At 41.3% G+C, this 14,981-nt stretch overlaps 1 protein-coding gene across 1 annotated transcript in view; it reads left to right on the forward strand.

Moving 5' to 3' along the window:
• Nucleotides 1-14,981, forward strand: part of LOC147747110 (vitamin D3 hydroxylase-associated protein-like) — a 394,497-nt gene that overhangs the window by 318,540 nt on the left and 60,976 nt on the right. The window contains exon 11 of the mRNA XM_086952361.1: nt 14,496-14,539. Within this exon, the coding sequence (XP_086808487.1) occupies nt 14,496-14,539 (44 nt within the window). The remainder of the gene's footprint in view (nt 1-14,495; nt 14,540-14,981) is intronic.

Consider the following 14,981-nt stretch of genomic DNA (forward strand, 5'->3'; position numbering starts at 1 on the left):
GATTACATTGGTGGTTCGGCAGTTGGAGAAGTGTCTGATCGTGTAATTGCGTGCATTGATTTCAAAAGTTTTGATGTTTTTAGTTGTTTTGCAAGCCATACATTTGTTACATTTGTAGTGGCCCACGACCGGGGATAGCTGTCTCATGCTGTCCACTACGTTGGTGTCTTGTTTGTCATACGCATGCACCAAGTGGTCCCTGAGGTTTGGCCCACGCTTGAATGAGAACATTGGTTTTTCTCTTAGTTCTGGTAGCTCCTGTAGCAGGGACCAGTTTTTTGTTATGATCTTTTTTATTTTTTGACTATATGTCCCGAAAGTAGTCACACATACCAAGGGTGCCTGGTTGGTCTTGTTCTTTGTTTGCAGTAGACTTTCACGATCGTTGTACCATGCCCGTTTCATGGAATTTTTCAGAAGTTTGTTAGGGTAGCCTCTTTCCAGTAGTTTGTTCTTAAGGATTTTGGCCTCATGGAAATAGTCACATCGCTTATAGCAGTTCCTACGCAATCGTAGGAACTGCTCGAGTGGCTTATTAACATTTCCATTTGAATAATATTCTGCTGCCCGACGTCACTTTAATATCCTACTTACAGACGAAATCTAGTGACATAACGAGTTAGTTTATAAAATGGATTTAATAATTGAAAGAACTTTCAAAATAATTTTCAATTTGACCTACGAAGCAATCGTAGTACCAAAATCACCTTGTATAAGTAAGAAACAATACTTTTTACTTCCGTCCATACAAACTATAACATTATCCAACCTGTGTTAAGATGGCCGCCATGAAACGAATCAACTCTGATTCTCCAAATCGCCACACATAATATCGCGAGATCACGCAATTCCTTCTTCGAACCAACACCGGTATTTAAACAGTGGTAAATTGTAACAATGTTACTTTCCGGACTGTTCGTTGCTGACGTCCCGCGATCGTGACAAGTAAGTGAACCGATGCCCGTCTGTACTAAATGCTATGTAATGGTGGGATAGCTAGACGCTTCGTGGGCTAGTGTGTTGTAAACTTAATACTCTTGTTTACACACTTTATAGACTTTTAACCTATGTAACTACGGGAGCATAACACGTCTATGCACAGTATTAGCCGGCAATGCGTCCTAACAACTGCAGAAGACGTTTTTCTACCATTCAATGTTAACTATACGCTTCGTGGGCTAGTTTGTTGTAAACTTAATACTCTTGTTTACACACTTTCTAGACTTTTAACCTATGTAACTTTGGGAGCATAACACGTCTATGCACACTACTAGCCGGTAATGCGTTCCAACCACTGCAGAAGACGTTTTTTCTACCATTCAATGCTAAATATTTCTTTTAAAGAAGCACCTTGGTTGCGCTGTTCTGTTCCACAAACAGCACAAGTTTTGGGCTTCAACAACCGACTCCTTATACTCAGTTTGTATATATGCATTATGATAACTAAAATATGCAATATAGCTAGTATAACTTTCTCTGCCAATAATAAGCTTGGTGTCAAAGTAAAAAGATACACAATATAAGATACCTTTATCAGGGTGCCCCACACCTTTGGAAAGTATCGTGAACTGTATGAACCCATCAATATGTTATCTCCTAAAACATGGTTAAATTGATTTCCGCCTAGATAACTGTGAACACTTGGCAAAAGAACCGCGATTTGAATAAACCACCAGAATCGGTCTTTCGCAACACTGCTGTATGCACAAGGTAAACCCCTGATAAACATGAAATATATATGTACTAGCGCATAAAAGTAAGATACAAACTAAAAGTACCTTCTTTCCCCCAATAGTGCGTGATACTCAAAATTGAGTCTGCACATTGCCCGCTTCTTAAAGAAATTAGCTGAGGCCGTCACTTAAGCCTATAAGTGTCGTGATTTGGAATAAAAAAGTGAGTAAACCAACATATGCTCAAATAAGACTTAGGAACAATTTAATCCTACGATTGTTGAATGATGTTGTATTGCTCCAGTCGCCACACCGACTGTTTTAGATTGTCTTTAAATTTGCTGAATAAAGATGTAACTACAAAAGTTTTTAAGTTAGCGAACCAGGAATTTAAAAGTATCTAAAAGTAACAGAATACACTGTAATGTTATGTTGTTTTTCTTACGATAGGGTCAACCTTGTATATATCAATATTCCGTCCTGATGATGGTCTTGTAAATGATCAAGATAAGACCGAAACGTCGACCCACTTAGTCCAATTCTGCACTGTATGATTTGTACCGACTGTTGATTTTCTCCTGATTGATAGTAGAAATCAAGTTGTCACCTTTTTAGCAGTCTGGACAGTTTTTCTTGGATATACTATAGGAAAAGTAACCAATACCTTAAATATCCATTATATATCTTTGTATGTACCCTGCTTTATGTTACTGTTGATTTTTTGCACAGAATTATTCTTTGTCTTGAATCTAAAAATAATAACTCCTCAGATAAAAAAACTATCCTGGTTTCATGTTTTATTATTCATTTACTTTACTTATGATGTTAGTGTGGTAACATCCTGTGTTTTCTCATTGTTAGAAACTTTTAAATTTATTCGAACAGCCACTGATTGAACTCAAATTTAGGTACTTGGATTGCTTTTCAACAAGTCCTAAACTAGTGCTGAAAACTCATATAAATGAAATCCCTTGCTGGCCAATTCATATTCCGTCATAAGCACAGCGCAACCGACGCTGGTGACGGAGCGGTTACGTCACCAGCATGTGCCCGCCGCTCTTCCGCCCCGCCCCCTTAGCACTGCGGCGGAATAGCCGCCGCAGTGAAGGGGTTAAGAAACTTCTAAAGACTTGGTTGTTCTAGATGGGTGTGCCCTCCCTACTTCCTCCCATAGCGCCGAGAGATCCCCTTTTGGGATGATTTGCCTGCGCTCTATAAGTCCACAAATTAAAGTAAAGAAGCCCGAAGGCCAGTAGTGAGCAGGTGATGGGCACGCACAAAACAGGGCGCAAAAGTCTGCATCCTGTTTGAGGCAGTGGGGGCAAACCGCGTAAGCACCAGGAAAGTATCTGTTGATTCTTTCCAGAGCTAGATATGCTGTGTGAAGCATAAAGAATTGCAGGAGATTTAACTAGGCATTTCACCATACTGTCGCCGAGTAAACCAGGATTCGTTCCATTCCTTATGAGGGAGGGATCTGGTCTTGTCAGCCTCCCATTTGTCACTCAGGCGCATGAGGGTGACCTGCCTGGGGTATTGCAGTGGCCAGATAGCCAGGTAATAAGGCAGACTCTGGTTCCAAGTGTGTGAAGATATTAGAGGAGTGAATGAGACAAGGTTTAAATGGTAGTTATGTGCCGCATAGCACATAGTGCCCACAGCACAGCAGGATGTGGGAGAAAGTGTGCTTGCAGGGCATTACAGTTGCCAACTAGCGCAGCATAATGTATGAAGGCGCCATCCTCAAAGAGGTAGTCCAGGGTCAAAAAGCCCCCTGTTTGCCACTCTTTGAGCGTCGCTGGCGACAATGGGTACCAGTTACTCTGAGAGCCCTGTAGAGGCAGCAGAGGTGTATGATGGCAGCAATTTAGTAGTCTGCACGCTTCTTCTCGATTAAGTTGCCAATTCTGGGCAGCATGTCCTGCTTCGGCAGGAACTAGCCAGAAAAAGATGGTGTTTGCTGTGTGGTGTTGCTGGTGTCATTTGAGGAGCTGTGTTGACCCAGCCTAGCATGCATCCCAAGGAAATTTCCACTTGGGTACGGTAGCTTCCTGCTTCGAGGAACAATAGTATGACCTGCATTAAGGGATCCTTTACATTTTCAGGTAATACAGATTTGTAAAAACAACTAAACAATTATGAATCCATAGGAGATATTGTCTTCGTTGTGTGGCAATTAAGTTGAAAAGGCCTTGTCAGTAGGAGAGGTAATGACAGCCCATATAATAAAAAAGGTAATGCACAGGTTCGTTGGTGAGCCATTCCTTAACAACTGTGGAATAATTAGTCTCCTAACGAGCAGGTTTCAGCTAAGAAAAAGGACCATATTCACAAAGCTGTATTCGTCCTGGGTGAGAATTGCTACAAACGCTGAGAGAGAGAAATTAACTGAAGTCAAGACATTTGAAGACCTGCTCAGTGGATAGAGCTGCTTGAAGATCATGAAATGTCCAGAAAATGACATTAGATCAATGCTTTTTCAGGGGATGTGTCTCTTTCAAGAGATGAAACGCAGACTTTAAGCAGCTGGAATAAAGTACGAAATCAAATGTCTTTTTGGTGGCAGGTTAAGGGAGAGCTCGGATAGCTTCTCTTTGACCCTTTATTCGTATTAGGAGGAAACCTGTCTTGCTCACAGAAGGAATCCAAGTAGTGGACTGAAAAGCCCCCCCCCCCAAACACCTATAGCAGGATCACGGGAACCATGGTTAAGGTGGCTACCTATAAAGTTTTTAGGGCATTGTGAAAATGCAGAATATTTGTTGTTCAAAGTTAAATAGTAGTTTTTAATTCTGAAGGAAATATGTTCTCACATCCACTTATTTAAAATAGAATATGTGCTTTTAGAAAGTGCAGCTTTTTTCGTGAAATGGTGTTGATGCTTTTCAAATGATCTCTTTAGTTCCATCTTGATTGCATTAGAAAGGGTGATTCATTCAGGTAAGCACAGTGCTTCACAGAATAGTATACCAGAAAAGTGTAACCTTTTTCCTTCATGGCCTTGAACTCGTTGTCCATGAAATGAGCGCTCCTGTTTGAACTACCCACATCTTCCTCTATCAATAAAAGTAAGTTACTGCCTTAGGGTAACTTCAGGGGGTAAATGTAGGATTATTGCAGATAGGCAAGTTCTAGTTAAGGCATCAGTTTGCACTTCATTCATCGTGCGTTGCTGTTCTATGTCCACATTTTATCACGCAAAATACTTAGGGCCCTATTTACGAGAAACTAACACAGCGCAGGGCCGCAACTCATTTTGCTGCGCCATGCTGCCTTAGTTTCGAAGTACAGGCATTCGACATAGTTACAACAATATGTCACATCTTTGTGCTTTAACCTGCACTGGCGCACAAACTGCTGCCATGCGCCAGTGCAGTCACCCTTGCACCATGGTGCAAGAATCGCTGCGTCGTGAGGAGATTGTTTTTCTGCAGGAATGGGCACATTTATGCACAAAAACAATCAATTGAGGTGATTTCCTCTTACAATGTGTGCTGTAAAATGCAGCACACATTGGGAAAGAGGAAAAATGCAAGGCGAAATTCTCCTTGTTGCACCTTGCTATGCCACCCTTGGGGTGACGTAGCATTCTGACGCATTTCCAGGTTTATGATTGCTCGTAAGTATGGAACTGCATCAGGTGGACATGGGTGTCACATAGGAACACCCACAGCAAAACCCATGTCACGCTCCTAACAAGCAAAGTGTTGTGTGAAAAGGGGCTATATTTACAAGCACACTGAAAGCCATGCAGGGTGACTTTACATGTGCTTGTAAATATCACACAGCAGGTTGCACCGCCAGTGCGTCAACGCAACATGACGCACCAGCGGCGCAAGAGGCTTGAGAATAAGCCCCTTAACTTATAGCAAATATGTTATATTTGTTCCTTTTAGAAACCTTTCTTTACGGCTGGTTACTTGATTATGACAGACAAGACAGACACAGAGCACAGATTGCACTGAATGCTTTACGCAAATACCTACCGGTAGTTTTACATATATAATTCAGCTTTTTACTTTATTTGCGCCGTTTAATGTTTTATCCGTTTTCTCCTTGCCACCTAACAAAATTGCTTACTACCTACCAGATCATGGTGACAGCAGTGGGCGCCCTGCAGTCTCCCCGTTCCACCGCCAGTCATTAGCGGACTGTTTGATGTGGAGGGAGACTACGGGGTACAGCCGTTCTTTCAGAGTGCCTCACTTCCTGCCAGGGCCATCGACAGCTGCCATCTTGGAGAGGTTAGCAGTATAGTTTTCATGCTATTAGCCAGCCAGAGCACTACAAAGGCCAAGCCCGTCTGCGCCCGTCCGCGCCTCAACCGGGCCCAGGGCCTCTCCCCCTGGCCGTCAAACATAACTCCAAGTCGAATAGTTTTATCTTACTCCAGCTCCCAGCTACTTGACTTAAACAATACTGTCAATAATCATCACTGCCCCCTCTTCAAAGAGGATGCTTTATATAATAAGCAACTTTCCAAATGTCCTAACTGCAGATTTTGCATCGAACCAACATGGGATTTACATGCTTCAAGCACACACACTTCCCTAATTAAATCAGACACTATCAATTTCGCACTTATAAATGCCCGCTCCCTGCCCAAGCATAAGCTCGAAATACGAGATTTTCTCATCAATCAGAACTTGGATTTCCTATTCCTTACTGAAACCTGGGGGGATCCTTCCTTGGGCCCTGATTTTTGCGTAGCCACACCTGAAGGCTACTGTGTACTTAGGCAGGTAGGACATTAAAGAAAGGTGGAGGTTTAGCAATCATTTATCGAGATAAATACACAATTACAACTGAAACCTTCAACTCTCCAGTCTGTGAAGCATTAACCTTTTCTATCATGCTTTCAAATACTCAATTCTTTAAAGGTCCCCTATTGTATCGACCACCATGCTCGCTAACTGATTTTCTTGCGGAGCTCCATACTTTATTAGAATTAATAGCAGGAATATCAGATTATACTATCCTGGGAGACTTCAACTTTCATTTAGAATCTCCCAATGACAAGGAATCTTCCTCCCACATCACTGATCTTCTATCACTAGGCCTACATCAGCTAGTTACATTACCCACTCACAGGGCAGGACACACACTGGAGGGTCTTTTTACCAATAATCCCAACATCTCCTTACTGTTGGTTACCCCTTTGATCTGGACCGACCATTCTGCAATTACCTGCACCATTCGGACTAAGAAACCCAACTCTAGGGATATGGGTTCTCACACACCTAAATACATTTGTGCATGGAATAACATCAATACTCAGCTTTTGCAAACATATTTCTCCTCTCGCCATTACACTCCTTCAGAAGACCCTGAAATAGCATCTAATAACTACTCGATCTGGTTAGATGACACCTTCTCTATGCTAGTGCCATCCAAAAGGGTCTCTACGAACCGAAGGGTTCATTCCGCACCTTGGTTCTCAGAGGAGTTAAGACATTAGAGACAACGCTGCAGGAACTTTAAAGAGACACTGGCACAAAGACTATAATAACAACGCTAAAATATTATGTAAAGAGACAATGACAAAATATAAACATCTGATTACATTAGAAAAAAGTAAATACTACCTTACGCAAATAGAATCTGCTCAAAACTCCACCAAGGAACTATTTCAAGTAGTAACTAAACTTTCCACACCCCCAACAGGTACGTCTGTTGAAGCTTCGCAAGATTTATGTAACTCTCTTGCTAATGTGTTTAAAGAGAAGGTCACTCATATCTACTCAAATTTCGTCTACCCCTATATCCATCAAAGATCATTGAAAAAATTTATGAAAAGGCAACTAGCTCAATTCATCGACAATAATAAGCTGCTCGATGATACTCTATTCGGGTTCCGGAATGGTCATGGGACTGAGACAGCCCTCATCAAGACCTCGGACTTGATCAGGCAGATCTTGGATAAAGGTGGAGCGGCTGTCCTTATCCTGTTGGATTTGTCTGCGGCTTTCGACATGGTCGATCATACCATCTTGATCGACCGTGTCGCTGCCATTGGCATTGAACAAAAAGCTAGGGCTTTACTAGCATCATTTCTTGCCAATTGCACTCATTCGGACAAGCTGGGTGAATTAGTTTCCCCATCAGGGTGTAAATGCGTGTTTGCATTACAGCACAAGGCGTGACCCTGTGGCCATGATGTGTTCTGATTCTTTTGTCAGCTTGATTATACCTTTCTTCTCCTTCGCTGTATTGTTCTACATTATGCATAACATTCTCTATTCCCTTTTAGAGCTTTACATTCTGTATTTGTGTACATTCAACATGTGTTTCACTTCCAGAAGGCATTTGCTTCTGTAGGGTCAGTTTCTGCTGGTTGTGGGGTCCTTTGCTGCATTAAACTTCTAATAACCTAAAATACTATGCTCCTGTAGCTGTACTCTTGCCACAAATTGGCGACGAGTTGTTCTCTTGAGCCTACCAATACTTTTCTGACCACTCAACAGCCCTCTGCCACCCCGGGTGAATCTATTGATACAATTGTTTTCCACCTCGCACTGCTTTACAGATTGGACCTAAGAATGAGATATATAAAACAAAACTCTTTGCAGTCATTTATTTCTTCATTCAATTTGTCCTCCTTTTGGTGTTCTTTCTTGGCTTCAACACTTTTTTATGGCCTCCATACAGCATGCTCTACAACCACCACCCTTTTTACAACAGCCAGGAAAACCAAACATAAAATGGAAGGAATGGTTGTGCAAAGGAAAATAGCGATTTTATTCAATCATCTTGGGCAAACAGGTCAGAGAGTGTTTGATAACCTATGGGATGCACACAAAGTAAATCAGGAGACTTTGATGTTTACTCTGAAGCCAAAGAAATACTGTGAAAGCAATTTTCCGAGGGGCCAAGTGTACAATTAAAGAGAAATAACCTATTTAGAAGGAAGCAAGGAAGGGATGAAAGTGTTGATAAATATGTAGCAGCCTCACACATTATTGCTTACACTAATTTCGAACACTCCATTGAGATATATATATATATATGTATTTATTAGATGTTATTTTTGTTTTCAATTGCATCTCTAATATAAATTAAGAAGGCTTACTCAGTTGTATAAATGCCACTTTAAATTAAATGTTTGACACTGCAAAAAAGCATTGAAAGATCAATGTTTCAAGAAAAGCGTTCTGTTGGTGAAGTGCATTCACCTGCGAGCTCTTCTGGAGATGTAGAACAAGTGAGTATGATGAACACAAGAAGGAAGAATCAAAAAAGTATTAATTGGCGAAAATTGGTCTATTGTTATAGGTGTCGTTGGGAAGGACCTCCGGGTAACACTCTGATGTGTCTTGCTGCAGTGTAAAAATGTGTTGCTTGCAAGAAAATTGGCCACTTGTAATCAGTTTGACGTCGTTACAAGAATCCCACAAAAATTAGCAGTGTGTACATCAAGGAATGCAAGAGTAGATTGAATAACCTTGTACTTACCATTGATTGTGATGTTAATATCTTAGAAACATGCAATAAGAACATTAAGGGTCTGATTTGTGGTATTACCATTAGAGGCAGTACTATCAAAGTAATGGCTTATTCAGGTGCACCCATAAAAATGATCGCAGACATCCCATTTCTTAAACATTGGCCAAGAGGAACTATGTTACAGTGCACTGACGTTAACTTTAAAGCCTTTGCAGAATTTGATATAGACATGCTGGGCCTCTTCACAAGTTATTTTGAGTGTTAAGGAAGATAAATTGAAACCGAGATTTATCTGATAGTCAAAAGTTGAGACATCATTGGGTGGATGCACTTGGTAAGGTTGGGTCTCTATCTCAAACCATGTACTGATAATCCCATTGTGTTGGGAGAGCTTCCTGTTTTTGCCATTGGTCTTGAAGTGGAATTTGTCAGGGACTATGATCACTAAGGGCCCGATTCACAGAACTAACTTAAGACAAATCCTAAACTTAGTACTTATGGTATTCACAGAAGTTAGGATTTTGTCTTAAGTTTGTCTTAGGACAAACTTAGGACAGACTTAAGACAGACTTAAGACAAGTCTGTCTTAAGTTTGTCTTAAGACTGTCTTAAGTCTGTCTTAAGTTTGTCTTATTGATTAGCGACTCGCAAAATATGGTTTGTACATAGGGCTGACCTATTTTGCGGTCGCAAACGGGCCAAATTCCTGTTTGCAATGGGGAGAACATATAGTATCGGTGTTCTTGGTGTTTGGTTTATAAGATAGTCTCCCTCTTTTTTGGATAGCCATCCTTCCTCTTCTCCCAAATCTTTAAGCTTGGTCAGTTGCGAGATATGGATAATCTCGACAACAAAAAGAAGTACTATACCAAATGGAACTTACAAAAGGAAGAAAAACAAGCCCTGGACAAACTGAAGGAAAACAGCAACCTTATAATAAAGCCGGCCGATAAAGGCGGCGGAATCGTGATTCTACCACGCGACATGTATGAAACTGAGGTATTAAGACAACTAGCGGACGAAAGATACTATCGGAAAACAAAAGAAGATTGGAACAAGAACATAAAAGAAAAACTGACCAAGCTTAAAGATTTGGGAGAAGAGGAAGGATGGCTCCCCAAGGTTGTTCTCCCCAAGGTTCACAAAGACCCAAGAAATCCGCCAGGACGCCCCATTATTTCGGGAGTTAACTCAATACTAGAGCGGCCAGCAAAATACGTAGACACGTTTCTAAAACCTCTGGTGAGCTCTACGTCAAGTTACATCAAAGACACCACGCAAGCAATAAACTTCCTTGAAAAACATCCATTCGATGAGGAGTGTGAAATACTGGTAACTATGGATATTGTCAGCCTTTATTCGAACATTCCCCAAGAAGAAGGCCTAGAAGCATTAGAATTCTTCTTAGAAACAAGAGAAAGACCACACAATGTCCCATCCAATTTCCTGCTTAAACTAGCAGAAATATGCCTCAAGTACAACTTCTTTACCTTCAATAATGTACAGTATTTACAAACAATGGGTACCGCGATGGGTTGTCCCTTCGCGCCGGAGATGGCGATTATGTACATGGCGCTATATGAAGAACAGTGGATCTACAACAACAACCCCTACGACGCCCATATCAAGATATGGCGTTGTTACATAGATGACGTGTTCATGCTATGGAGAGGTAGTGAGGAACAATTACATGAATTTGCAACCTGGCTGAACGATAGGAATCCGAATATCAAATTCACAACATCTCACAACAAAAGAGAAATTAACTTCTTGGACCTAATGATAAAACAAGAAAACGGTGAAATCTACACATCGCTATATACGAAGGAAACTGACAGAAATACTTTCCTCCACTTTAATAGCTTTCATCAACGCAATTTGAGAGAAAACCTGCCATTAAGCCAGTTCTTCAGACTCAGGAGAAACTGCTCCAAAAAAGAAGATTATTTCTTCAATGCCAAAGAGCTCTCAATAAAGTTGGAAGAAAGAAAGTACCCAAAGAAGCTACTAAAGCGAGCCATGAAAAGGGCATGGTTTTCCCCACGGGAGTCTCTCCTCACCCCAAAAGTAAGAAACAAAGAAACGCCCTTGGTATGTGTCACGACGTTCTCCGGGGCCACTAATGATATCCAGAAAATTGTTCGCAAGAACTGGAACACAGTAAAGGGCTTGGAACCCTTTGAAAGTGCACCAATATTTGCCCTAAAGAGAAACAACAACATCAGAAACATGCTGGTGAGAGCAGACACCTATATGCCAAGACAAGAGACGTCCCTCAGGTCCATGTTGAGCTTACCACCAATCCAAGGCCACCGTAAATGTGGCAATTGCGTATCGTGTGACAGCACCTTAGAAGGAACAAAATTCGAATATGGTAACAAATATATTCTCCATGAAGAATTTACCAACTGTAATACGCACAACGTCATATACGGCATTATATGCCCATGCGCTATGGCATACATTGGAAAAACAAGCCAACCGGTTAAAGCCCGTATCTCACAACACCGCTCCAGAATTCGACGCAAGACCCCCAATGCACCAATGGTAACACACTGCTCAGAGAAGGGCCACAGACCAGAAGATTTAAAATGGACAGTGTTGAGACACATTACAGGAGAAAACAGGGAAAACACCCTTTCGAGATTGGAAGCTAAAACTATACTATACCTGGGAACAATGAACAATGGATTAAATGAAATGTCGGAGCTCTCTAATTATAACTAATAAAACCAACTTCCCCATACACTTCACCCCCTTACAAAATGGAAAACAGCAGCTGTAAATCACGAGCGAGATAACCCCGTTCTTTAACAAAAGGAGGATTCAAAAAAAGCATTCAAAAAAGGATTCATAACTTCAGATCCCCACCGCATTGATATCTACCCGAGAGAAGTAAAACCACGTCCAGTCACCTAGCAACCACGGCCAAACAACCAAGCACGCACCACGTGATTCCATCCAATCCCCATGCAGCTAACTGGAGCCAATCAAACCACATCTGCCTCCGGAAAAACAAATCACAGCAGAACGGCGCATGCAGATGCATATCGAGCAGGAAGCACGAAAGAGACTAACCGCGGAACGAGAAGAAAACCTAGCAGGTATGAACTCAGATCGGTCACAAAACCGTGTTCCGCCCTTTCAAAATAGAGCGCAACGCGAGCACAGGCTTGTTTTGAACACAAAAACGCGCCCTTACAAAACAGAGCACAACGCGAGCACAGGCTGCGTTAGGCTCCAGCGCCACAGCAAACACACGAGAGCCAACGCCAGGGGATTCTCGGATAAATTGTACAAGCCTTCCATAAACCGCAAAAGGGGTGATACAATAAAGATGAAGAATAAGATAAGATAAGAGTCCGAACACGACAGATTTTCACGCAGATAGCATTAGCGCTACCAGATAGCACACAAGCTTCAGCGCTACTGTGGTTTCTAATGAACTTCTAGGGGTTGACCAGCCCTCAAATCACCACAGAAAGTATGGACACAGCATACAGCCCCCATGAGACAGGTCACTCTAAGAGCAAGACTATACCAGCCACTCACAGAGTCAGTGAATTTCAGGCGTCATAGTGAAACACAAAAACCAACATGCCTGTTTTTTCGCTTTTTCCACACAGAACAGACGTTGATATTTGCAACAGAGATACAGAGTTGGGAGAACTGAGCCCATCACTATGGATTAAGAAAACCAAGGGTACGTGATCATAAAGCTCCATAAGCATATTCAGTTGGTTCTAAGTTAAGCGCATACACATACTGAAAACATATTATTATAATTTTCAGGTGACGTCCTACAGCCCAAGCACACAGCCCTGATGAAGACCGCACACAGAATATTTACCTTGTCCTAACCTTAAGACGGTCGAAACGCGTTGGCATCTAATAGTGGATTGGAGATATTGATGCTCTCTTGACCTTATTCACATGAGGAACACTGGACAATTGAACAATCTTTCAGTAGAGCACCATTGTATACAGTAATACCCTCCTACACTACCTAGGACCAGAGACACAGCTTCTAAATGAGGGACTAAATATCTAATCTCCCCAGTTAGCGAACCCCTGACTATATTAAGTAGGACCTATTGAATACTATTATTGCTTCTTGGAATGATCAGAACTAACTAAATGAACATGCACATAATGAAATAATTAGTAGCATGTACAGTGTATATATGTTTTGTGTATAGTTAAATGTACTGTGAATTTAAATGTATTTTGTTACAGTTGAATGTACTGTGAATTTAAATGTATTTTGTATTTTAATAGCAATATATGATTTGTATAATGGAGAGCTATGAAATGAATGCAGATACCAATATACAATAAGAGACATAAAGAAAAAGTCAAAATGCAAGACAGCACATAGTCAATAAAAGGGACTTATGTGTTAAAAATAACAAGCGTAATTTATGGTGTCAGAGGTATCCTTTGTGTTATAATAGTGTTACCGATTCCAGCCTCTGAAGTCCTTAATTGAATCAACCCCCCACATATACCAAAACTTCATGGGAACAGTCCAGCCCGAACTGCCAAGCCATGTCTTTCCTGGACCGGAATCAAGCATCCTAGGACCGGTTTCTGGCTATCAGCCGTCTTCAGCCAGGATAGCTTGACTCCAGTGGTGTGGAGAGCATGGGACTCACGTCTGAGCATACCCATCCCACTCGGGGTGACATATGCAAAAATGCTCAGACGTGAGTCCCGTGCTCTCCACGCCACTGGAGTCAAGCTATCCTGGCTGAAGACGGCTGATAGCCAGAAACCGGTCCTAGGATGCTTGATTCCGGTCCAGGAAAGACATGGCTTGGCAGTTCGGGCTGGACTGCTCCCATGAGGCACAGGGTCAAGGCTGATTTGCATATGGCCATGTCTGAACTGGGGTAGTGTGGAGTGCAAATAAAACGATGGATTTAGGCCCTAATCTCTGTACTGGGATGAATGTATGACATTGTTCTGCATTCTGTCCATCAACTGTTATTTTTGCAGAAACAATCTGTAGGCATTCCTTTTGGACTCTTTTAACTGAATCTAGGGGAATTCAGCAAGCATATGTCCAGATATTGCACACGTTATTGACCAACCAAATCAAGACTGTTACAAAACCAGAAAGTAAGGCTTTCCATCTGTAAATCCCTCTATTAATACCATCTAGTTAGCATGTTAGCACAGTTGTATTATATAAAGCAAAGAAAGTTTAGGTGATGCACATTTTTGTGATCTACAAAGGACTACTCTGCTGGACCAGGAGAGGTAACTCTTGCAATACAACTCCTCTTTGATGACTGCCCTAGCAATGGTCTCATAACTGTAGAGAATTAAATACCCATTGTCATAAACTGTAAACAATAAATCATGTTTCTTTTCCAGAGTCCACGTATTTCCAGGTTGCTAAGTACATTGTCGTCGCCAAGGTATGATTAACTGTCTTTTCCCTTCTTTGTGGTTTAATGAGTATGGTGTTACAAATAGTTGCATGTACAAATTTTAGTGAGCAGCAAATGCCATATTTATGTGCAAACATACATATATAGTTAATACATTTTTTTGTGGTCAGGTAAGTAATTCCATAACCTTTCTTTGAAAGTGTGTTCCTACATTCTTTATTCACTTTAGTATACCGTTTACTTGAGTTGATACGTATTCTGTTCTTTTGGACTTTTTCAAGGCTTCATGACAATCTGTATTTGTTTCTTATGAGTTCATTTAGTTTGTTGAAATATATGCTATATAAATTACTATCATCCTGTTTAGGAGTGACTGCACATGAGTCTCTTAACGAATTTTGAGTGTCAATAGCCATTCAAATGTGCATACTATTTGCATTGATGCAGTTGCATTGGAAGGGTGGGGACC

Source organism: Lissotriton vulgaris, chromosome 1_1 (assembly GCF_964263255.1).
Source record: "Lissotriton vulgaris chromosome 1_1, aLisVul1.2, whole genome shotgun sequence".
In the NCBI taxonomy this organism is placed as follows: domain Eukaryota; kingdom Metazoa; phylum Chordata; class Amphibia; order Caudata; family Salamandridae; genus Lissotriton; species Lissotriton vulgaris.